We start from the raw sequence: 23,068 nt of genomic DNA, 5'->3' as shown, positions 1-23,068 counted from the left end.
ATGGCTTATAGCATTTTAACTGTAGGGAAAACAAATATTTATATACCTCCTGATGGAATTATGCAGCACTACCTCTGAAGTAGTCCTAATCCCTCCACACACACACTTATTTTTTAACGTCAACCTGATCACACCTCTAGATCTAACTACCAATTTATAGGAAATACAAGGGATAGAGCATGTTAAATGACAAAAGAGGGATACAATTAGTAAAACCATATGTGGTAAACTATAGGACAAAGAATCTGGTGGTTGTGTGTGTGTTTCCAGAAAAATGCATAGAAAAAGGTGTACAGAAGGATTTCATAGATTCAAAGGTAGTTAAGAGACATATAAACCAACTGTAATGTTGGGCCTGATTTGGACCCTGAATCAAACAAAGTCAAACTTTTCAACAAAAAAAATAATAAGGTAATTAAAATTATGGACATTGACTGCATATTTGATATTGTTAAAAAATTATTTTGAATGCACAGGAACCAGTTAGGAAACCCAGGGAAGAGCTAATGGTGACCCCACTGAGGGCTTGCAGGAAAAATATGTATTTGATAAATAATTGGACATATCAGCAAAGGATTTGGTGATGACTGATAGTGCATTGGAGCCAGAACAAGAGAAGTGTCTTGAGACACACTGGGTAAATGATGATGTCAGGGTTGGAGTGGAAGAGTGATTTTAGTTTAGAAGTGTATATTAGTTAGCCAAGTAGACACCTAAAGTTAGAAGATAATTATTTGAGTTTGGAACTCTGAAGAGGATTGTGCTAGAGAGGTAGATATGGGAGGCAGTTTAACTACCATTGGATTTAATAAAATATCACCTAGGGAAACAAGGAGAGGGGAGGTGTGGGGGAAGGAGCCTAAGACAGGACCTTGAAAGTGCCAAAGTTAAGAGTAAATACAAAGTTCAGAAAGGGGGATTGAGAAAGAAGAATCAAAGAAATAGGGAAGTATTTAGTGTCGTGGAAGATAAAGGAAAGGAAAATTGAGTGGTTGGTGGACGCAGTTCTTTTTTATAAATTTTCTTTATTGATTAAGGTATTAGATATATGTCCTTATCCCTCCTTCCCCCCACCCCCCTGCTCATTCCCTCACCCCCTGCTGTCTGTGTCCATTGGATATGCTTATATGCATGCCTACAGGTCCTTTGGTTGATCTCTTCCCCTTCCCCCTACCTTCCACTGCCTTCCCTCTGAGGTTTGATGGTCTGATCTGTGTTTCTCTGTCTTTGGATCTGTTTTTGTTCATCAGTTTATGTTGTTCATTATATTCCACAAATGAGTGAAATCATGTGATATTTATCTTTCTCTGACTGATTTATTTCCCTTAGTATAATGCTCTCCAGCTCCATCTATGCTGTTGCAAATGGTAAGAGTTCCTTCCTTTTTACAGCAGCATAGTATTCCATTGTGTAGATGTACCACAATTTTTTAATCCACTCATCTGCTGATGGGCACTTAGGCTGTTTCCAAATCTTAGCTATGGTAAATTGTGCCCCTATGAACATAGGGGTGCATATATCCTTTCTGATTGGTGTTTCTATTTTCTTGGGATATATTCCTAGAAGTGGGATCACTGGGTCAAATGGCAGTTCCATTTTTAGCTTTTTGAGGAAACCCCATACTGTTCTCCACAGTGGCTGCACCAGTCTGCATTCCCACCAGCAGTGAACGAGGGTACCTTTTTTTCCGCATCCTCGCCAGCACTTGTCATTTGTTGATTTCTTGATGATAGCAAATTCTGAGAGGTGTGAGATGGTACCTCATTGTCGTTTTGATTTGCATCTCTCTGATGATTAGTGACTTTGAGCATGTTTTCATTTGTCTCTTGGCCTTCTGTATGTCCTCTTTCAAAAAATATCTATTTAGGTCATTGACTAGTTTTGATTGGGTTGTTTATCTTCATTTTGTTAAGCTGTATGAGATCCCTGTAAATGTTGGAGATTGAACCCTTATCGGAGATAACATTGGCAAATACGTTCTCCCATGCAGTGGGCTTTCTTGTTGTTTTGTGGATGGTTTCTTTTGCTGTGCAGAAGCTTTTTATTTGATGTAGTCCCATTTGTTTATTTTCTCCTTAGTTTCCATTGCCCTAGGAGCTGTAACAGTAAAGATATTGCTATGACAAATGTCTGATATTTTGCTGCCTATGGCTTCTTCTAAGATTTTTATGGTTTCCCAACTTACATTTAAGTCCTTTATCCATTTTGAGTTTATTTTTGTGTATGGTGTTAGTTGGTGGTCTAGTTTTATTTTTTTGCATGTATCTGTCCAATTTTCCCTACATCATATATTGAAGACACTGTATTGACTCCATTGCTCTTGCCTCCTTTGTCAAATATTAATTGAGCATAGTGCTTTGGGTCGATTTCTGGATTCTCTGTTCTATTCCATTGGTCTATATGTATGTTCCTGTGCCATTACCAGGCAATTTTGAGAACAGTGACCTTGTAATACAGCTTTATATCTGGTATTGTGATCCCTCCAACTTTGTCCTTCTTTCTCAAGATTGCTGTAGGCTATTCATGGTCTTTTTAAATTACAGATGAGTTTTTGGAGAGTTCGTTCTAGGTCTGTGAAATATGCCGTTGTTATTTTAATGGGGATTGCATTGAATCTATAGATTGCTTTGGGTAGTATGGACATTTTAATGATGTTGATTCTACCAATCCATGAACACGGTATGTTCTTCCATCTATTTATGTCTTCTTCTATCTCTTTTTTCAGTGTCCTGTAGTTTTCTGAGTATAGGTCTTTTACCTCCTTAGTTAAGTTTATTCATAGGTATCTTAATTTTTTTGGTGCAATGGTAAATGGGATTTTTTTTTTTAATCTTTCTTTCTGTAAGTTCATTATTGGTGTATAATAATGCCATTGATTTCTTTAATTTTGTATCCTGCTACATTGCCAAATTCATTTATTATGTCTAATAATTTTTTGAGGAATCTTTAGGGTTTTCTATGTACGGTATCATGTCAACTGTGAATAATGGCAGTTTTATGTCTTCTTTTCCAATTTGGATACCTTTTATTTCTTCTTCTTGTTTAATTGCTATTGCTAGCACTTCCAGTACTATATTGAATAGGAGTGGTGAAAGTAGGCATCCCTGTCTTGTTCCTGTTCTTAGGTGAAATGGTTTTAGTTTTTGCCCATTGAGTATGATATTGGCTATAGGTTTATTGTATAAGGCTTTTATTATGTTGAGGTATGATCCCTCTATTCCCACTTTGCTGAGGGTTTTTATCAAAAAGGGTGTTGGATTTATGTTTTTTCTGCATCAATTGATATGACTATGTGATTTTTATCTCTCAATTTATGTGATGTATAATGTTTATTGATTTGCAGATATTGTACCATCCTTGCATCCCTGGGATAAATCCTACTTGGTCATGGTGTATGATCTTTCTGATGTAATACTGTATCGGATTTGGTAGAATTTTGTTGAGGATTTTGGCATCTATGTTCATGAGGGATATTGGCCTGTAATTTTCTTTGTGTTGTCTTCATCTAGTTTTGGTATTAAGGTAATGCTGCCTTCATAGAATGAGCTTGGAAATGTGCCTTCCTCTTGAATATTTTGGAATAGTCTGATTGAATGTTTGGTAAAACTCCCCTGTGAAGTCTTTTGGGCTTTTGTTTGCTGGAAGCTTTTTGATGACTGCTCACTTTCCTCCATAGTTACCGGCCTAGTGAGACTTTTAGATTCCTCATGATTGAGTGTTGGGAGATTGTATTTTTTTAGGAATATGTCCATTTCCTCTAGGTTGTCTAGTTTGTTGGATAGAGTTGTTCATAGTATTTTTTTAATAATCCTTGGTATTTCTGTGGGGTCTGTTGTTATTTCGCCTCTTACATTTCTGATTTTGTTTGAGTCCTCTTTCTTTGCTTCTTGGTAAGCCTGGCTAGAGGTTCATTAACCTTGTTTATCCTTTCAAAGAACCATCTCTTGGTTTCATTGATCTTTTGTATTGTGTTTTGGGTCACTATGTCATTTATTTCTACTCTGATATTTATTATTTCCTTCCTTCTGCTCACTCTGGGCTTTTCTTGTTGCTTTCTTTCTAATTCTTTAAGTTGTAGAGTTAGATAATTTATTACCATTTTTTCTTGTTTTTTTTTTTTATGTAGGCTTGTAGAGCTATAAACTTCCCTCTCAAGACTGCTTTCACTGTTTCCCATAGATTTTGAGTTGTGTTTTCATTGTCATTCGTTTCTAGGATGTTTTTAATTTCTACTTTGATCTTTTTGGTAATCCAATCATTGTTTTAATAGCATTCTATTCAGCTTCCAAATGTTTGAATTTTTTTGATAGTTTTTATGGTACTTTATTTCTAATACTAGAAGCGCAGCGCACGAAATTGCGCAGCCCCACACACCTGTGCGCCTCGCTGCACTTGTAGCCTTGCCCACCCATGCCGGTCTTTGGGCGTTAGGGCCATGGGCTTTTTATACATATAGATTATGCCACTGAGTTCTGAGAAGATGCTTGATATCATTTCAATCTTCTTGAATTTGGAGAAACTTTCTTGTGACCCAATATGTGATCTTTGTAAATGTCCCATGTACACTTAAGAAGAACGTATATTCTGTGGCTTTGGTGTGAAATGTTCGGAAGATGTTAGTTAAATCCATCTGATCTTGTGAGTCATTTAGGATTTATGTTTCTTTGCTGATTTTTTTGTTTAGAGGATTTATCCAGTGATGTCAGTGGGGTTTTAGAGTCCCCTACTATGATTGTATTTTTGTTGATCTCTCCCGTGATATCTTCCAGAAGTTTTTTTATGTATTTGGGTGCTCCTGCGTTGGGTGCATATATGTTTACCAGAATTATATCCTCTTGTTGTTTCAGTCCTGTTAGTATTATGAAGTGGCCTTCCTTATCTCTTGTTAAGGCCTTCACTTTGAGGTTTATTTTGTCAGATACAAGTATTGCTACCCCAGCTTTTTTTCATTTCCATTTGCCTGGAATATATATTTCCATACCTTTACTTTAAGTTTGTGTGAGACCCTTGTTCTAAGATGGGTCTCTTGTAGACAGCACATATATGGGTCATGTTTTCTTATCCATTCAGCCACTCAATGTCTTTTGATTTGGAGCATTTAGTCCATTTACGTTTAAAGATATTTTTGACTAGAGGCCCGGTGCATGAAATTCTTGCACGGGGGTGTGTGTCCCTCACCCCAGCCTGCACCCTCTCCAATCTGGGACCCCTCGAGGGATGTCCGACTGCCCGTTTAGGATGGGATCAGGCCTAAACAGGCAGTCGGACAGCCCTCTCACAATCCAGGACTGCTGGCTCCCAACTGCTCGCCTGCCTGCCTGATTGCCCCTAACTGCTTCTGCCAGCCAGCCTGATCACCCCCTAATCACTCTCCTGCCAGCCTGATCGATGCCTAACTGCTCCCCTGCTGGCCCAACTGCCCCTAACTGCCCTCCCCTGCTGGCCTGGTCTCCCCAAACTGCCCTCCCTTGCAGACCTGGTCCCCCCCAACTGCCCTCCCCTGCAGGCATGATCACCCCTAATTGCCCTCCCCTGCCAGCCCAGTCCCCCCAAACTGCCCTCCCCTACAGGCCTCGTTGCCCCCAACTGCCCTCCCCTGCAGGCCTGGTCCCCCCAAGCTGCCCTCCCTTGCAGGCCTGATTGCCCCTAACTGTCCTCCCCTGCCGGCCCAGTCCCCCCCCCCCAACTGCCCTCTCTAACAGGCCTGTCTCCCCCTAAACTGTCCTCCCCTGCAGGCCTGGTTGCCCCCAACTGTCCTCCTCTACTGGCCTGGTCACCCCTAAGTGCCCTCTCTTGCAGCCCTAGTTGCATCCAACTGCCATCCCCTGCCGGCCATCTTGTATCCACATGGGGGTGGCCATCTTTGATCACATGGTGGCAGCCATCTTGTGTGTTGGAGTGATGGTCAATTTGCATATTACTCTTCTTTTAGATAGGATAGGTACTTTTTTGTAGCCATTTTTAATTTTTGTGCCTGAGTTCCTTCTTCCCTTTTTATTCTTTTTATACCAGTCCCTTTAGCATTTCTTGCATTGCTGGATTGGTGTTGATAAACTCCCTTAGCCCTTTTTATTATCTGTGAAGCTTCTTATTTCCCATTCAATTTTGAATGATAGCCTTGCTGGGTATAGTATTCTTGGATTCTGTCCCTTGCTTTGCATCACTTTTTAAACTTCCTTTTTTCCTTTCTGGCCTGATGTTTTTCTGTTGAGAAATCTTTGATAATCTAATGTACGTAACTTTCGGTATCTCTCTTGCAGCCTTTAAGATTCTCTCTTTGTCCTGATCATTTGCCATCGTAATTACGATGTGTCTTGGTGTGGGTCTTTTTGGGTTCATCTTGTTTTGGACTCTCTGTGCTTGTTTGACTTTTTTCTTCCCCAAATCAGGGAAGTTTTCTGACATTATTTCTTCAAATAGGTTTTCTAACACTTGTTCCTCTTCCTGTCATTCTGGCACCCCTATTACTTGTATGTTGCTTCGTTTCATTCTGTCCCAAAGCTCCCTTAGGCTCTCCTCCTGTCTCTTAATTTTTTTCTCCAGTTGCAGTTCAGTTTGGGTGTATTTTGCTTCCCTGTCTTCTAATTGGCTAATTTGGTCCTCCACTTCTCCTAGTCTACTGTTGAAACTTTCCATATTGTTTTTTTATTGTAGCTTATCACTCTTTATTTCTTCTTTATTCTTACATAAGTTGTTGATTTTTTTTATCTATCCAGTTTATGAAATGTATGACTTATTCTTAATTTTCTGACATATTGCATGCCTCCATTTCACTTAGCTGCTTTTCTGGTGATTCCTCCTTTCCTTTCCTTTGGGGGTTTCTTTGTCTCCCCACTTTTGCTCTCACCAAAGGATCTAGGTGTCGAGTCGTGCACGGGCTGCTTCTCGGGTGGTCGTGGTAGTAGCTGTTCCTCAGTTGGCAGCAGCTCCTCTGATAGATGTTGTTTGCATGGCTGCTTGCAGCTGTGGCAGCTCCTCTAAATGGGGGGGGGGGGAACGGGTTGCTTGTGGGGCTGCTGCTTCTCAGATGAGGGTGGGCTACTCATGCAGCTGCTGCTCCTCGGACAGGGGCGGGCTGCTCATGTGGCTGCTGCTCATCTAGTCATGGCGCCCTGGGCTAAAACATTGGGCTGGCTTGAGGGGAGCACTCTTCGGAACTCACAGGAGCCCATGCCCGGGGTGGCTGGATTTTCGGTGACTGTGCAACCTCAGCCGAGGCAGCAGGTCCCTCATGGGGGTGGCTGTAGAGTCCCAGGTGGTGTCTGAGGCACCCTGGTTGGAGGTGAGGCTGGGATCCTAGTCACAACAGCTCTCCCCTTCAAGAAGGCGCGGCCTCTGCAGTAGAGCTGGCTGTCCTGGGACTGTTTGCAACAGTAGCAGAGGCTGCCTGTTTAGGCAAGCCCGATCTGCCTACCCCAAAGGTCCTGCGGGATCTAACTGTCACTCACACACACACACACACCCCACATGTCCACACACTCCCCTTTCACTCCCTCACTTTCACTCTCTCCCTCACTGCCACCATCTTCCTGTCTGGAGTATTATTGATCTGTTCGTGGATGGAGTCTCCTCTCCAGGTATCTGGTTATGTGGCTCGCTCTCTACTACATTGACCAAACAGGACAAAATGCCACTCGACAAGACTTGACACAAAGGGAACAAAACACAAATGTACTCACGACAATGATAACCCCAATATAAGTGACCATCAGAGAATTAGATGAGTGAAAAGAGTGCAAATGATATCAAAGAGAGAAAAAAATGGTAAGAGAGGAAAATATAAATATATATATATACATATATATATATATACACACACACACATACATACATACATACATACATGCATTCATATATGGACAAAACACCACCGAACAAACAGATAAACCAAAAGATACAAACACCAAACACCCAGGAAAGAGGGTGGGGGCAGAATCTGTAGAGGCCAAGCTTATATACAGAAAGTAAGGTTAAGGAATTGAATGAATATGGGGAGTACCTCAATTCAGTAGAGAGGAAGTAGAAAGATGATGAGTGGATAAGAAGAAAGATAAAGAGAAAGAAAAAAGGAAATTAATTTAAAAAATAGGATAAAATAAAAATAGAATGATGAAAAAAAATGCGAAAAGAAAAAAAATAAGCAGACCAAAAAAAAAAAGGAAAATAAAGAAAAAAGATAACAAAATAATAATAAAAATGAAAAAGTGGAGTGTGGTTCATTTCCACCAAGTTTTAATGCCCCATGGGGACTGGTTTAAGATCCCACTCTTCTGTACTGTCTGCCACTTCTCAGTTTCCTGTTAGATTGTTGAAGTTCCAAGCGGTCCACCGCTTCTCTGTTTGTGTCTATCTCCACAGCCTTGACTGCCAGCAGGCAGAACCAATCTGTCCACTTAGCCTGTCTGCCCACTGTCAATCTTAATCTCTCAAGCAGCTGTTTCTGTCAGGGCTATAGTTGGGGAGGTTGCTGGGACTGAAACGCCTCTCTTCAGCCCAATCCCTGAGGGCTCTCAGGGACTATTCAGATTATTATTAGTTGTTGTTTTTTCTATCATTTATAACATTCAGGGTGTAGTCTGGGTGTGGCTGTATTGGTTGCCTGGAGACTGCAGGGAGGGGCTATCTCTTCAGGATAAAATGGCTGGTTAGGTGTGGTGGCTCATGTATGTCTCAGTGCCAGACCCCTGGCACCTCTCCCTGACCCTCTCCTCTCCACAAGTCCACACCTCTACCTGCACCTCAACCACAGGTGAGTGTTTGTATTTAAAAGGTCCTATGAACTGGGTTTAGTGAATAAAAGCAAAGACCAACAAGAGGGAAAAGAGTTGTGCCACTGCGAGCCCCTCTTCCCCCAGCACAGCGTGGCTTGGGCAGTTCAGGCTGCCCCCTCTGGGCTCAGCCTCTCGTGGCTGTGGGCTTAGATCTAGAATCCCGTGCTGCCAGCAGCCTTGTGGACTTCCTTTCCACAGTCAGATGTTAGGCCTGTCCCAAGGGGTGCGGCCTGGGTGCTGTGCGGCTTCCCTCCGACCCTCTGGGCTTGGAGGTTCTTCACCTCTCTCCAGCCCAGATCCCTGATTTTACCGTTCTCCAGGCATCCTCTGCCCTTCCCAGCTGCAAATTGTCTCACCAGCTGTGTCTACTTTTCCAATTCAGGGTGGATGTTATTTGATTTAGTTGCTCCTTCTATCTGCTCCTGGACAAGGCTTGGAACACGTCTGCCTATTCCGCCGCCATTTTGTCTTCCTCAGATACATCTTAAACAGATCAATCAAGAAGAAGATTAGAAAGGTTCTGTTAGTCTTTAATCACAGCAATTTTAGTCTCAGCAAGAACAATTTTTGGTGTAGTAAAGGGGTTGAAGAATGGAAGATGAGAAAATGGAGACAGTGCATGTAAACAACCAGTTGAAGAAGTTTATCTGTGAAGGGTAGGTGGGAAAAGAGAGTGGGAGCTAGAAGAGGTTATGGGGTTAAAATGGTGATTTTGCTTTATTTTTAAGCTGATAGAGAGGTGAGCATGTTTAAATGTAGGTAGGTGTGATAGGAATATTTGAAAATGAAGATGAGAAAAAGCATAATCAGCACAAAATCACTGAGAAAGCTAAAGAGAATTGTCCAAACCCCAGATGAAAGAATGCTGTTTCCACTGACGCCTAATAGGTATGGATACAAGCTTAATGATGGGAAGCTTCATTCATCTCAGGCCTCTACTTTTCTTTCCTCTGTAAAGCAAGAAGTGACGTCTACTGCTGAGAGGGGAGGAGAGATTGGGGAAAATCAGAGATGTGAAGAGAGTAGAGGAGATTAAAATGATCTCTTGTGGGAGAGGTAGAAAAGGCTTTTATAAGATTGCGAAGCAGGGCTAAGATCAAGTACAGATAGTGATTGTGATCATATTTCTCCAGTAGTGCTCATCCTTCCAAATGCAGGTTTGGAAAAAGCAGATGGATAGAGTCATCAAATGTGGGGTTATGCCTGGCCAGTGCCATGGAATAACAAAAGGATGAGAGAATTTAAGACATTGCTAAAAAGTGATGCATTATAGGATATAAGTTGGATAAATAGAAACTGGATATTTAGAAAGGATATGATTAAGAGGAAGAAGAAAGTGGAGGAGTCTCTGGAGTAAAAGTCTGGCTGAGTTAAAGAGCCAGGGGCAGTACAAAGATAAGGTTCCTCTCCATCCAGAATTTGTGCTTGACTTGAGGGGCAAACATATAGGTGGAAAAGTTCTTTGGAGATAAGTAATTGAGGAATTGGGAGGCCAGTTCTAGGTAGGTTATCTTCTCAGACATTGAAGTCAACGTACTACAGCACTTCTCAAACTTGAATGTATATGTGAATTACCTGGGGCCTAGTAAAAACTACAGATTATGATTCATTGAGTTGGGGTGGAGCCTTAGATGAGCATTTCTTGCAAGTTGCTGATGGTGCTAATGCTTCTTGTCTACAGACCACATTTTGAGTAGTAAGGAAAATCTCTGACCTAGAATGATGTCCTGAGGGACATGTGGGGGTGGGAGGAAGTTGTGAAGTAGGCACTGGAGACATCGGGACCACAGAGGTGTACCTAGAGATCAATAAAGATAGTGATGAGGAGAGAGAGGATGAGTAAAGTGACACAGTTGAGCCTCAAAAGAACAAGAGTTTTAACAAAAGTACATGGAAAAAGGATCTTGAGGTGGTTCTGGGAATTGAAAGAATCAGTCCACACCCATGGAGAGTGTTTAAGAGAAAGCCGTTTCTATTTCAGGTCTGAAAAGGAGAGAAGTTTCTTTGCAGGAAAGCTGGTTTCAATTAAAAATTAGTTGTAGAAGACATTCAGTAAAGTTTGCGTATTCTGGAGTAGGATTTAGGAGGGAGTCAGAAGTTCAAGGGATTTTTGTGGGGATGAGTACATTTTGGACAGTGAGGGAAGTGATGAATTCAGCTGTTGTCTTAGAGGTTTCGTGAGCAATCAAGGAACTTAGAATTCAGCTTTCTGTGGGGAGTAAGTGTAATAATCTAATGTAAATGGCAAGGTGGAAAGTTTTTAAATCTAGTTGTCTAATGAGCTGAAGTGCGCACTGGGTTGTTCTGCATTACTCCAGTAATGAAGATCAGATGGATGAGTATAAGAAAAGGGTGTACTGTAAAATGACCTGTTTGGTGGTATGTTCCCTGAAGACCATTGAACATGTTAAACTCCCTGTGTTTACTTTTGTCTCTAAGTGACAACAGATGTATAAGGCAACTATAGGTTAGAATGAGCTAGAGCTAGAGCTAGAAAAGATAAGCATGACAATCTTGATCATGTATATTTCCCTAAAACATTAAAGCCATACTTGTTCAATAAAATTGCCATAGAAAAACAGAGAAGTAAAAGTTGAAGTTGCTTTTCTTTTTTTCCCCCGTAAGGGCAAAAATTGTACAGATTTTATAAATATTGTGAATGTTCCACATTGAATCCACCATATCTTTATCAAAGCTTAAGCATCACATCACATTATTTGTTAGTTTGCATCTGTGAAAATGATAAGTTGTAATTTGTTGCAATGATATTTCTTTAGAGCTTTCTTTACTGTGTGCTTTGAAATTGTTTCTCATAATTTTCCCCTCTTATCTTTGTTTTTAGTTTCAGAAGCCAGTAATGATTCAACAATAGATGATGTGGTTGAAAATCATGTTGCTGACCAACTTTCATCAGATATTACACCAAATGCTATGGATACTGAATTTTCAACATCATCTTCTCCAGCCAATTTACTGGAACGACCAACCAATCATACAGAGACTCTTGGTCATGATCATTTAGGAACTAATGACCTCACTGTTGGTGGATTTTTAGAAAATCATGAGGAGCCAAGAGATAAAGTACAATGCCCTGAAGAAAATATACCAGCATCTTCACTCAACAAAGGAAAGAAATTGATGCATTGCAGAAGCCACGAAAAAGTCAACACTGAACTAAAAGCACAAATAATGAAAGAGATTAGAAAACCAGGAAGAAGTATGTATACTTAGACACACCTCAGATTTTTTGGTGTGTGCTCAAAAATAATTAACTAAAAGCTTATATCTAATTCTAGATCAATCTTGAATAGTATATATATAAGCTACTAGAGGCCTGGTGCATGGATTCGTGCACCAGTGGGGTCCCTCAGCCGGGCCTGTGCCCTCTTGCAATCCAGGACCCCTCGGGGGATGTCGGACTGCTGATTTCAGCTTAGTCCCCACAGGCCAGGCCAAGGGACCCCACTGGTGCACAGATCCATGCACCGGGCCTCTAGTATGCATATAAGATCTTTGGTTAATCTCTTCCTACCCTTCCCACCTCCCCCTTCCTTCTGAGATTCATCATTCATCAGTCTGTTCCATGTTTCCAGGCCTGTATGTTGAGCATTTGCCCACTGGTGGTCATTGTGCGTCATAGCTACCAATCGAACGGCCACTTAGGTTTTTATATATAGATAGATATGTGGGATTTGATTCTTTGTTCAGCTGACAAAAACTGACAAATATCTGCTTGCTATATCCAAAGTACTATGATAAGCAGAAGGGACTGAGAACACAGGAAGAGCACACAGATAAATTACATATAGTTCCTACCATGACAGAAACCCATAGTCTTTAGTATTCTCCTAGCTAGTAACTGAAATTTTAATGTAGCAGCAAACCCAAAAAGATGTCAGGAATATTAAATGACTTCATGTCTCTAAAGTTCTTGGCATAGTGCCTACCACTGTGTTTTAAGATTTAAATTATTATGATGACCAGGGATGTGTTTAGGTAAAAAAAAACTAAAGTTATGAAAGCTATTATATGAAAACAAAAGAACTTTGTGGGATAAAGTTTCAGTATCAACTGGCATTCTTTCAGAAGGTGTTGACATATCACTTGTTATGATGGTCCAGAAATGGGTAAGACTCAGTCCTTGCCATTTATGATCTTATAGTCCTTAGCAGAGTTTTGTGTGAAAACTTGAAACTGAAATAGCCACTCTTAATTTGTTTTATTATTTTTCCTCCTTATACCCCCGACACCCAACCCCCTTTCCCCATTGTGGCTATAGTTTAGAATTTTCATTATAAGGGTGGATTTTTGTTAAGCCACTTGCGTCTTATTTTTTAGTGGCAGTACCAAAAAGCTATAAATTCACCCTTCTAAGCTTTGGTACTTTAATGAGAACTTTTACTAAAAAAGCAGTGTTTGGCAAGTTAAAGTCTTCAATGAGCAGTGAAAATTTTATGTAGAATATTTTTTGTTTTGTCTTAGTATATCTTGTGAACTACAATAGAAAAATATTAAACATGAGTGCAAATGAAAGCCACTTAATTTTTCTTTTTGCTTCTCTTTTAAGAATATGAAAGAATCTTCACTTTACTGAAGCATGTACAAGGCAGTTTACAAACAAGACTAATATTTTTACAAAATGTCATTAAAGAAGCATCAAGGTAAATAATCTTATAGCATTATAAGAAGTATTTTAACAGTATCTATTGTGCTATGCATGTATGTGACACACACACACATAAGCACTTCTCTTTTATAATGTATTGAAAGAAGTTCACTTAAAAAAGAGCCACACAAAAATTATTTAGAACTTGAATCTTTTCTTCCTACAAAGTACAGATACTTGCATAATTCTTTTTTCCTACTCTTGTGGCTTTTGGTGTCTGTATATTTAATAGCCTCTAATTTTTCTCCTTTGTATATTTGGACTACTGTTAATATTAATCAGTGATTAGTAATAACCTCAAAAGGCAATATTACAATGCAGCTCATTTGTATGTGGGAAAACTTGAAGTTAAGGGGACCAGAGTAGGACAAATGGGCCTTATTCTGATTGCTTCAGTAGCCCAGATTATGTACTTTAGTACAAGGAATGTGAATCAAGATTTTAAATGATAACTCCATAGTACAGTTAACTGTATAGTTTTATAAGTTTAGTGAATATAAAAATTTGTTTTATTTTTCCTTTAAGACTTTTAGTATTATAAGAAAACAGAGTTTATCTTATCTGACCTTCCCAATATACCCATTTTTTAATTAGTCCCTCAGTTTCTTCCATGCTACACTCAAAGTTGGTTTTAGATTGAGCCGTTAATTCTGTGTGTGTGTGTGTGTGTGTAAAAGAGAGAATGAGAGAGGCTACAGCATAGGCTACTTTGAAGGTGCAAGATAAGGCGATAACTTCTCACATTATTTGTTTTGAGTATTTCACCTATTCTCTTTATATAACATTCTGTCATCTTGGACGTCATCATGGATTTAGCTATATTCCTGGTGCCTGCACTTTACTTCTGCCACCTTTTAGAGCAGCAATTGCCTCAAGAAGTTAAAAACTTCCGTAATACCTGACTAGTCAGGGGCATTGACCTCTTTTCCCTTACATTGTCAAATTAAAAAATGACAACAGCCATCACAACAATAATCAGTGTAAATGAATCAAAATTATATCTATTTTTTGGTCAGATTGGCAAAAATGTGTTTTTTGGTGTGCTGCAGATTCATTAATTAGTTTATATGTGCCATGAGATGAAAAGGTTGAAAATCGCTGTTTTGGAGAGTTGTGTAATTTTATAGTGGTTACAAGTAGCATAGAAGTGGATATAGATTAGGCACTGTTTTGGGATATTCTAAAAAGCATCAGTAGTATTAGTGCTTATGTAGACAAATGCAGTTTTAGTGTACTATATTACTGAAAAAAAATTTTTAATTGCAGTTTGAAATTTAACTGTTCGTTATATTCTATACTAAAGATGTCTAATTATCCTTGATTTGCTAGCTTTCAAATTGTAACAGTAGAACACTGTGGCTTTTAAGTGCTACTACCCAGCTTTCATTTCATCTAACATTTTGTGAGGGATTATATTCATACTTTGTTCACATTCCTTTTAACATTCAGCTTTCAAAGAACATAAGAAGAAGCTATTGAAATCATTACTTTGGGAGTCCTAATTTTGCTGCAATATTAGTAATCCTGTATATATTAGGTTTTTCCTTTTTCTTTTTTATTGTGGAAGGAATAACCTCTTTCCCATTGTACTTAGGCCTGGATTGTTTGTTTTAGGAACAAACTATAATACAGTAATGATAAAAAATAATTGCTAGTCTTCCAGGAGATTTTATATATTATAAAGTTGTTGATTTTTAATTTTATTTCACTTTGAAAAATCTGTCCAAGGCAGTTTCTCTGTTTTAAGAAAAACATTATACTGATTTATAACTTACCCGTTAAAAAGAAATTGAGAGTGCTATTATTTTTTTTATACAGGTTTAAAAAACGAATGCTAATAGAACAACTGGAGAACTTCTTGGATGAAATTCATCGAAGAGCCAATCAGATCAACCATATTAATAGCAATTAAAAGAAAACAGAATGTGGCCACTTATTTCACTATATCTTCTCCAAATACAAAGTAAATACAAGACTGTTGTGATTTTGCATTCATTTTTTTGACATGCATTGTTGGCTATTTGAAATACTAAGAGCAAGTCTACAGAATCTTATCATTTTACAGTGACCTTTTCATTTTGGTTTATTTTTGTAATGTGAAAAGTATCACTCTAAAAAACATTTTTATTTAACAAACTAAAAATATTCCTTCAAATCTCTTGCTTGTCATTGACTCTTGCGTGTCAATTTCCCTCAGGTTCTATTTTCTTAAACCAACCTTTAAAATTGTCACCTCTGTTAAGGTTGAACTTTGCCAAAAAAAAATAAAAAAGAAGTTACTTTGTAATTTTTGGGGAAAAAAGCACATACATTAAAACTAGGTAATGTTTTGTATATACAGTTATTTTGGATATATTATTGTAAGTTGTACAAATGTATTTTGAAGAATATTTAAGAAAAGCACTTTTGTTATTCCATCAATAAATGCTCTATTTTACTCTTGTGTGGTTTAGGAAATAATCACATTTAAAGAAATCATTTAAAACTATCTTAAGATAATGGAATTTTAAAAGCTTTGCTTTTTAGCATTGAAAAAATACACCACTTGAAGTTCATATTTGTTAAACGTAACTGTAATTACTTGGTACATAATCTGCATTGTCTTTTTTCTATATGTTCTTAGCTGTGTTGGTCATGCCAAAGTACTCCCATTTCTGCCCAGAGAATGGAATCAAGAATCTGTAGCAGATAGGCAGATACTTTAAAAGCTGTTTAAAAAGCAGACACCTTTGGACATTATTGGTTTCCTTATTTCCCCTTCAACGCCTTTTCCTTTCTCACTAGGATTGTGGATGGCTCAGAGTTGAAACTGTTAGGAAGTTGTAAGTTTGGGGCACATTACATACTCTGAAATATCTAGCTGTTAGCAGCTTGATTCCATGCTTACAAAAGTTCCATAACAAATTGGGAGTTCAAGGGGGATCTCTTTGTTCTTCTCTGCTATTCTCACACATAAACTCCTCATTTATTTGAAGCTAAATGAAAAGGAAACACATTAGAATGACTTGGCTCATTTTGCATTACCCCCGTTTACCTGGGACAAGGAAAAACAAATACTATTCATTGTCCACCTTCTGTTAAAGTGGCCTCGTGTCCTTACTGAGGACACGACCCTATGACCTGACTCAACATTCATATATCACTGCTGTGCCTTGTAGTGCTTTGGGGTAGCCAGTAGAAAAAGAAGGTTAAAATGCATTTAGATTAAGTGGGTGAAATAAATTTATAAAATTTTAGTAAAATTGAAGTATTTTTAGGTTCATAACATTTGAAAATTACATACCCTTTTTACACTTTAGTAGAACAGTTTTTACATTTCAAGGGTATAGGGTAATGAAATTGTAACTTTTTATGAAGAAAAGCATAGATGAAGTGGAGAACATGTTTGAGATCTGTTAATTTTTTTAGTCTAGGGGATTTAAAGCTCTCCCAATACTGAAGATAAACCCTGTCAAGAAAAAGAAGCATGTATAATGTTATATAGTATTTTCATATGCAATTCTTTAAACCTTTTTTACCTCTACTAACTTTAAGTAAAGCACGATGTCATTTAATAGATGAAATTGTTAAGGTAATTATCTACAGTCACACTGCTAAATTCAGCAAGAGCTACACAAAATTCAGAATATATTGTCTGGTCTTAAATTACATATATGTTTATATTCTGAGATTAATGGAAGGGATTACATACAAGTCATTCAGATAAAAGTTCATGCTTAAGAATATTTAAGAAAGGGATTCAGTTTATTCCAATATTGAGTGTCCTTATCAAAAAAATTCTGATTTTCATTTCAAAAGTTGCTTATGAGCTACTAATCCTTTAGACTCTTGACCTTTAATCTATTGTTGGGGGGATGAACCCTAGAAAGACTTGTAAAGAAGCAGTTTGTTCAATCTCTTTTTATCAATCTCTGCCACAATACTCTACATGCTCATCCTAAAACCTAGTCACAAGGTTTGAAACCCATTGAAATTCAAGCTTAATATCCCACCTCTATCAGGTTTTCTGCATTTTATGAAACGGCTTATATTTCAATTAGTGAAATACTGTAGAATTCTTATAAGCAAAGGGGAAGTGGACTATATTTGAGGGAAATATGTCTTTTAGGCCTTTCAGCTCGCTGGATGACTAGGCTGGACAAATTATATTTTTCAACAGTTAAATCTTGAGATTAAGAGTTTTTCTTAATGGTCTCATGTGTCCCATTTGTCAATAGATGAGTTATTATTTGCCCTTATTAGTAAGATTGATCAATTTGGATACTGATGGCTAGACTCATTTTTATCTCTTCAATACCCCTGTCACCAGAAGAGTGTCCATCCACTTGTGTGATGTGGGTAAGTATCTCTGAGAAAGAGAGGTAAATTAATTCATAGGAACTATAGATGTGTGGCAGATTATGTCACTGGTTTTGGATTAGCCTTATGTTTTCATTCTCTGTTTACTAAGGCAATTCTACAAACTCCTATCATCAAAATGGTGGTGTGTCCTTTACTACTTCAAAGATTTATAGTCATTTTTATGCAGTTAAATTCCAAGAAAGAACTGTCATCAACTTTTATTGGCTATCAGCTTTTGACACTGACTTTTCTGTTCCAATTTAGTCTCCTGTCTTTCTTGAGGGAGTAGAACCTGTCATCTTCCATTTTTGACATGTATCCTTTCTAAGAGAGGGCTCTCTGTTGCCTGTTCTGAGTGATACGTGACATTTTCATCTAATATGTATGGGGTTGGGATGATTACTAGCAGGATATATCTGTTGATGGACCATTTCTCCCCAAATAATCCCAAAGTGATCATTTTCATTCTTTTTGTTGCAAAAGTGTTCCTTTGATTTCTAGCACAAGTTGCAGCAGTATGCATATGATTCTCAGATAAAATGATGTTGACAATATTTCCTTAATAATTTGTGTAAAGCCTATGCCTAATTTTCGTGATTTCTAACTTTTGACTTTTTTCTCTCCATAAATAAAAATAATGCCTGATGTTTAGTTAAAGTAGATCCACTTTTGCTTGATTTCATTAGTCTTGTTCCATACTATTTCTTTTTAACACATTTAGACTTGCCAACAACTCTTTACTGAGAATCTCTTTTCCTTCCTAGGTTGATAATTGCCATAAGAGGAGGGGGAACATTAAGAGGAATAATTTAGATACTTTATTCAGTGTTGTTGACACTTAGGACTTCTGGGCTTGTCCTTGTGTGCTAATGATTTGCCTGTACTATACTGTTTTTTTTTTTTTAAAAAATTAAGGTATAGTGGGGATTAAAATTACAAAGGCAAACATTTGATTTTTTTCAGCAAACTTAAGAACAACAAAAAGACTAGAAATCTGAGTGCATGCATTTACTAGACCAGTGGTCGGCAAACATTAGTCAACAGAGCCAAATATCAACAGTATAACGATTGAAATTTCTTTTGAGAGCCAAATTTTTTAAACTTAAACAACTTCTAACGCCACTTCAAAGTAGACTCGCCCAGGCCGTGGTATTTTGTGGAAGAACCACTCAAGGGGCCAAAGAGCCGCATGTGGCTCGCGAGCCGCAGTTTGCCGACCACGGACTGAGACCATTAGGGTTGCTAAGAGTCAAAGGACTTCTTGGATACTCTAGTGGTCTGAAGGAACTGTCTTTTACCCTGCAATAACAATGAACTGGGCAACAACTGGAAAAAGTCAAGACTTACCATTTATTTTACTTTCATGTTCTAAGTCTCCCCAGAAGTAGAAACCTGAATTTTAAAAATGTACATCAACTACAAATGAGCTTGAGAGAGAACGGTGAAAACCTACAGAGGATATTAGTTTCCCTTTAGTTACGAAATGTTTTCCTTTCTTGGGATATACAGCACAACAACGGGAAGCTCCTGAAGCACCATGGAAACCAGCTAGAGGGAATGCTTGTTAGGCTACTGTGGATAAATGAGCCCTTGTTGCTAGAGAGAGGCTGATGATAATTTATATGAATTCTAACAATACTGTAATACCTGTGTTGTGCTCTCTCAGGAAAAAGATGTATGGCCAATCTGTTTTAAAAAAAGGAATCTGAGACCTTTTTAGTAACAATAGCACTGCAGGAAAGAGAAGAACCCCATTAAAAGTGGACATCTGTAATACTTTAAATAATAAAGATAAATTAAAAACAGAAGAACCCCATTGCATTTTCTATTCATTTGAAGAAAGTTACTATTAAAGTTGGATATGAAGTCCCTTGATTTTGAAGTAAAAGCATCCTAATTTTTCATTTTGATTAGGATGGGGGGAAATTAAAGAGAAAAGATACCTATTTTTTCAGAATGACTATTCCTTGTGGGGATGATGATGGTACAAATCTTTTTTAAAATGGGTATCTCTTTTCTCCCATTTTTTTCAAAAACTGTTCTCTGTTAACATGTTTTTTTAACTGCTGTACCACTTCTGCACTTGGGGTTTTCAGTAGGAAACTTCAGAAGTGTGAAGATTTGAACTGGCTAAGTCTAGATATAGGCAGCAGTGGGGCTATGTGGACAGCTCAGTTCCCCTTACGAACACACCTGTGGCTGCAGACACCTTGGTGCCTTCCTCTGAAACCTCAATTTTGGCTTTGTGGATCACTTCAAAAACATGAAAGCCATCTTGGCCTAACCATAGGAGATAAAGATTTGAATTGCTTATTGTATTTTTTATGCATTTGTTTTAGAGATTTGAGTACATTTTTCAAGCGTGTACTGAACAGTCTTATGTTGCTTACTGTATAGCTAGGGAAAGCTTGTCAGAAAATTCTTAAGGTGCAATATTTTATGCAAGTTTCAAAACATCAAAGTTAATAAATCATATAAAAACCCCAAATTAATATTCAGAGTTGTGCCCCATTTTTTTCAATAGTTATTTTAAAAAATAGTTTCTAGTTCATATTTACATCTTTGTCAGCCAATATTTCTAAAACTTTGGTGGTATAAGAATTACCAAATATGTGTTGAAGTGCAGATTCTGGAGTCCAGAAATCTGCATTTTTGTCAAGCTTCTGAGATGATTTCCCTTGAATGCCTTCTTGGATGGACTGCATTTTAAGAGCCACTTTTAAATAACAGTGGCAGATTTTACTATAGGCTTTAAAAGGCATTCAGTGAATTGAAAATGTGTCTGATGCTGCAGGAGTGCATTCTGTATACTGAGCTATATCAGCTATGCAATTAACTTGCCTCATGGGCTGGAATCTGCAAAGAAAATGAGAGGTTAGAACTATCATAGTTGTGTGCTAATAGTTTCAAAGATAAACTAGCAAATAGGAATATGATAGCTTAGGGCAGTGGTTGGCAAACTGTGGCTCGCGAGCCAAATGTGGCTCTTTGGCCCCTTGAGTGTGGCTCTTCCACAAAATACCACATGCGGGCGCGCACGTACAGTGTGATTGAAACTTCGTGGCCCATGCGCAGAAGATGGTTTTCAGCTCTCAAAAGAAATTTGAATCGTTGTACTGTTGATATTTGGCTCTGTTGACTAATGAGTTTGCCGACCACTAGGTTAAGGGAATTAACTGATTTTTGTAATTTAACCATTAATCATTTAAAAATAACTCCACAATGAAATATTTGATGACACAATAAGGAATGAAAGTTAAGAATCCTTAGAACTAGAGAACACTAGAAATTATTCAGTCCTTAAATTTTAGGTGAGCTGTTGTCATCTGAGGTTACAATCTTGATCAGTAGAGTTGGGCATATGCAGGCTTTCTGATTGCAGTGCCCATTTCCACCCACCCTTTCACACAAACACCATCATCTTTCAAAAAGAATCTCATCAACTCTAGCATGCTGTTGGAAAGGCATCTGTGGTAAGAGTCTTGATCATTAACATGTATGTGTATTTTGAGGCAGTTTCTTTGTTTCATTTTAGACTAATACTTAAAGTGTTTTGCATTTTATGCACATACCAGGAGATGGCAAATGACCGTCATGAGAGAATAGAACCAGCCCATAGTATAGTATCTACAGCATTTCATCAATCTCATAAATTGAGTACACAGAGGAAATTGTGAGTTGGCTGGGTTCTCTGTAAGGAACATTTATTTCCCAGCATCACTGAAGGGGACCTGACAGAGCCAGAGAAAGGGAGAAAGCAATGGAAACATTCACAGGGCATCTCTTTTTTTTTTTTTTTTTAATATATTTTATTGATTTTTTTACAGAGAGGAAGGGAGAGGGAGAGAGAATTAGAAACATTGATGAGAGAGAAACATCAATCAGCTGCCTCCTACACACCCCCTACTGGGGATTTGCCCGCAACCAAGGTACATACCCTTGACTGGAATCGAACCTGGGACCCTTGAGTGTACAGGCCGACACTCTATCCATTGAGCCAAACCAGTTAGGGCCACCTGGCATCTCTTGTCCTAAAGCCAGTGACGAATCTGATTTAAGCAATTGGTCTTTTTCTGTAGAAACTTTTAGAAAAGAAATTTTCTATAATTGTGGATAAAAAATGGTTGTTGGTCATGAGAAGGTTTTACTAATCTGCTTCATTGCTATCTAGTATGGTATCTGAACATTTTAAATAAATGTTAATGAAATGAGCAGAGGTTTAACATTTTCATGTTAAAATATTATAAGTGTGTTTGTGTTAAGAGTCCAGGCACCTTGTCACAATGTGAGATATGGGACCAATTGGTACAAATGAGTCTTTGGTTAGATGGACTTGTAGCCATTTCAGTTTCTTGAGACTGCAACTGAAGAGTTTCATTTTCATCGTTTTTCTCCATCATACTACAAGAATGGTTCAATAATTGACATTTACATGTTTGCACAGCCATAAGTCAAGACTTAATAGCCCATCAGGCCCCAGCATTGGCGCCTCTCAAATATCTCTGATAAGAGTTAACATTTCAGATGAACAACATTTGTAATCAAAACAAGAAATTAGGAGTTATCTGTGGGTTTGTGTTTTTCTTCTTGCTTGATCTTGTATTATAGATACCTGTATGCTTTCTTTTGTTAAGTTACTACTGAAATGTTATGCAACCAACTTAAAAGAGGCCAAGCACAAAGGGCTTCTGGCATTGGGCTCGTTCTCTCCTGCAGTGTTAGCAGCTACTTAGTGCCATTGAGGTTGTACAATTTGTTTTCCCAAAATTTGTTCCCAAGATTGTTTATAGGTGCTACTCTAGAAAAGGTTCTCTGGTTTATTAAAATGGGAAATGCAGGCTGAGTAGTGCTGTGCTTTTGTTTTTAGTAGTGGACTTCTTAGTGCTGCTAATTTACTACAGGAGGACTATAATATGTAGTATTGAATCATGGAACCATCCAGCCATCCTTTTTCTCCAAATTTACCGGATTAGTATTCTAGGTAACATACTTTGGGAAACTATAGCCCACCATAAACCCATTTGCTCCTATATTACATTTCAATATCCAAAGCAAAGGGTTAAGTTTTTCCTTACTCTCCCTCCTGGCATACTCTCCAGTCATCTTCCATAACATCTTCTAACATGTTTACATGTTAACCTTACTTTTTAGATTGTTAGCTCTTAGGATGCAGATGCTGTCTTAGTCATTTTAAATACTTTGTACTTTGCTCAACTAGTGTAATAATGCTTGTGTGTAGTAAATGTTGAATGATTGAGTATTAGACAATTCTCACTGTCCATTTGTTTCA

At 38.1% G+C, this 23,068-nt stretch overlaps 2 protein-coding genes across 5 annotated transcripts in view; one reads left to right on the top strand and one right to left on the bottom strand.

Moving 5' to 3' along the window:
* INTS6 (integrator complex subunit 6) overlaps positions 1 to 19,552 on the top strand; it is a 104,383-nt gene extending 84,831 nt beyond the window's left edge. For all 4 annotated transcript variants that reach the window (XM_080662904.1, XM_080662905.1, XM_080662906.1 and 1 more), the window contains 3 exons: positions 11,614 to 11,988; positions 13,339 to 13,432; positions 15,256 to 19,552. In XM_080662904.1, coding sequence (XP_080519030.1) covers positions 11,614 to 11,988; positions 13,339 to 13,432; positions 15,256 to 15,349 — 563 coding nt within the window. In that variant the 3' untranslated portion in view covers positions 15,350 to 19,552. The remainder of the gene's footprint in view (positions 1 to 11,613; positions 11,989 to 13,338; positions 13,433 to 15,255) is intronic.
* The window catches only part of SERPINE3 (serpin family E member 3), a gene marked incomplete at both ends in the record, with an annotated part of 67,775 nt that continues 61,548 nt past the window's right edge, over positions 16,842 to 23,068 (bottom strand). Inside the window, 3 exon segments of the mRNA XM_080660130.1 lie at positions 16,842 to 16,885; positions 19,426 to 19,509; positions 19,972 to 20,058. Of these exon segments, the coding sequence (XP_080516256.1) occupies positions 16,842 to 16,885; positions 19,426 to 19,509; positions 19,972 to 20,058 (215 nt within the window).

This window comes from Plecotus auritus (genome assembly GCF_963455305.1).
Source record: "Plecotus auritus genome assembly, chromosome: 3".
Taxonomy (NCBI): domain Eukaryota; kingdom Metazoa; phylum Chordata; class Mammalia; order Chiroptera; family Vespertilionidae; genus Plecotus; species Plecotus auritus.
The sequence above is the reverse complement of the archived record's forward strand: the minus strand, read 5'-3'. Positions and strand labels throughout refer to the sequence as shown.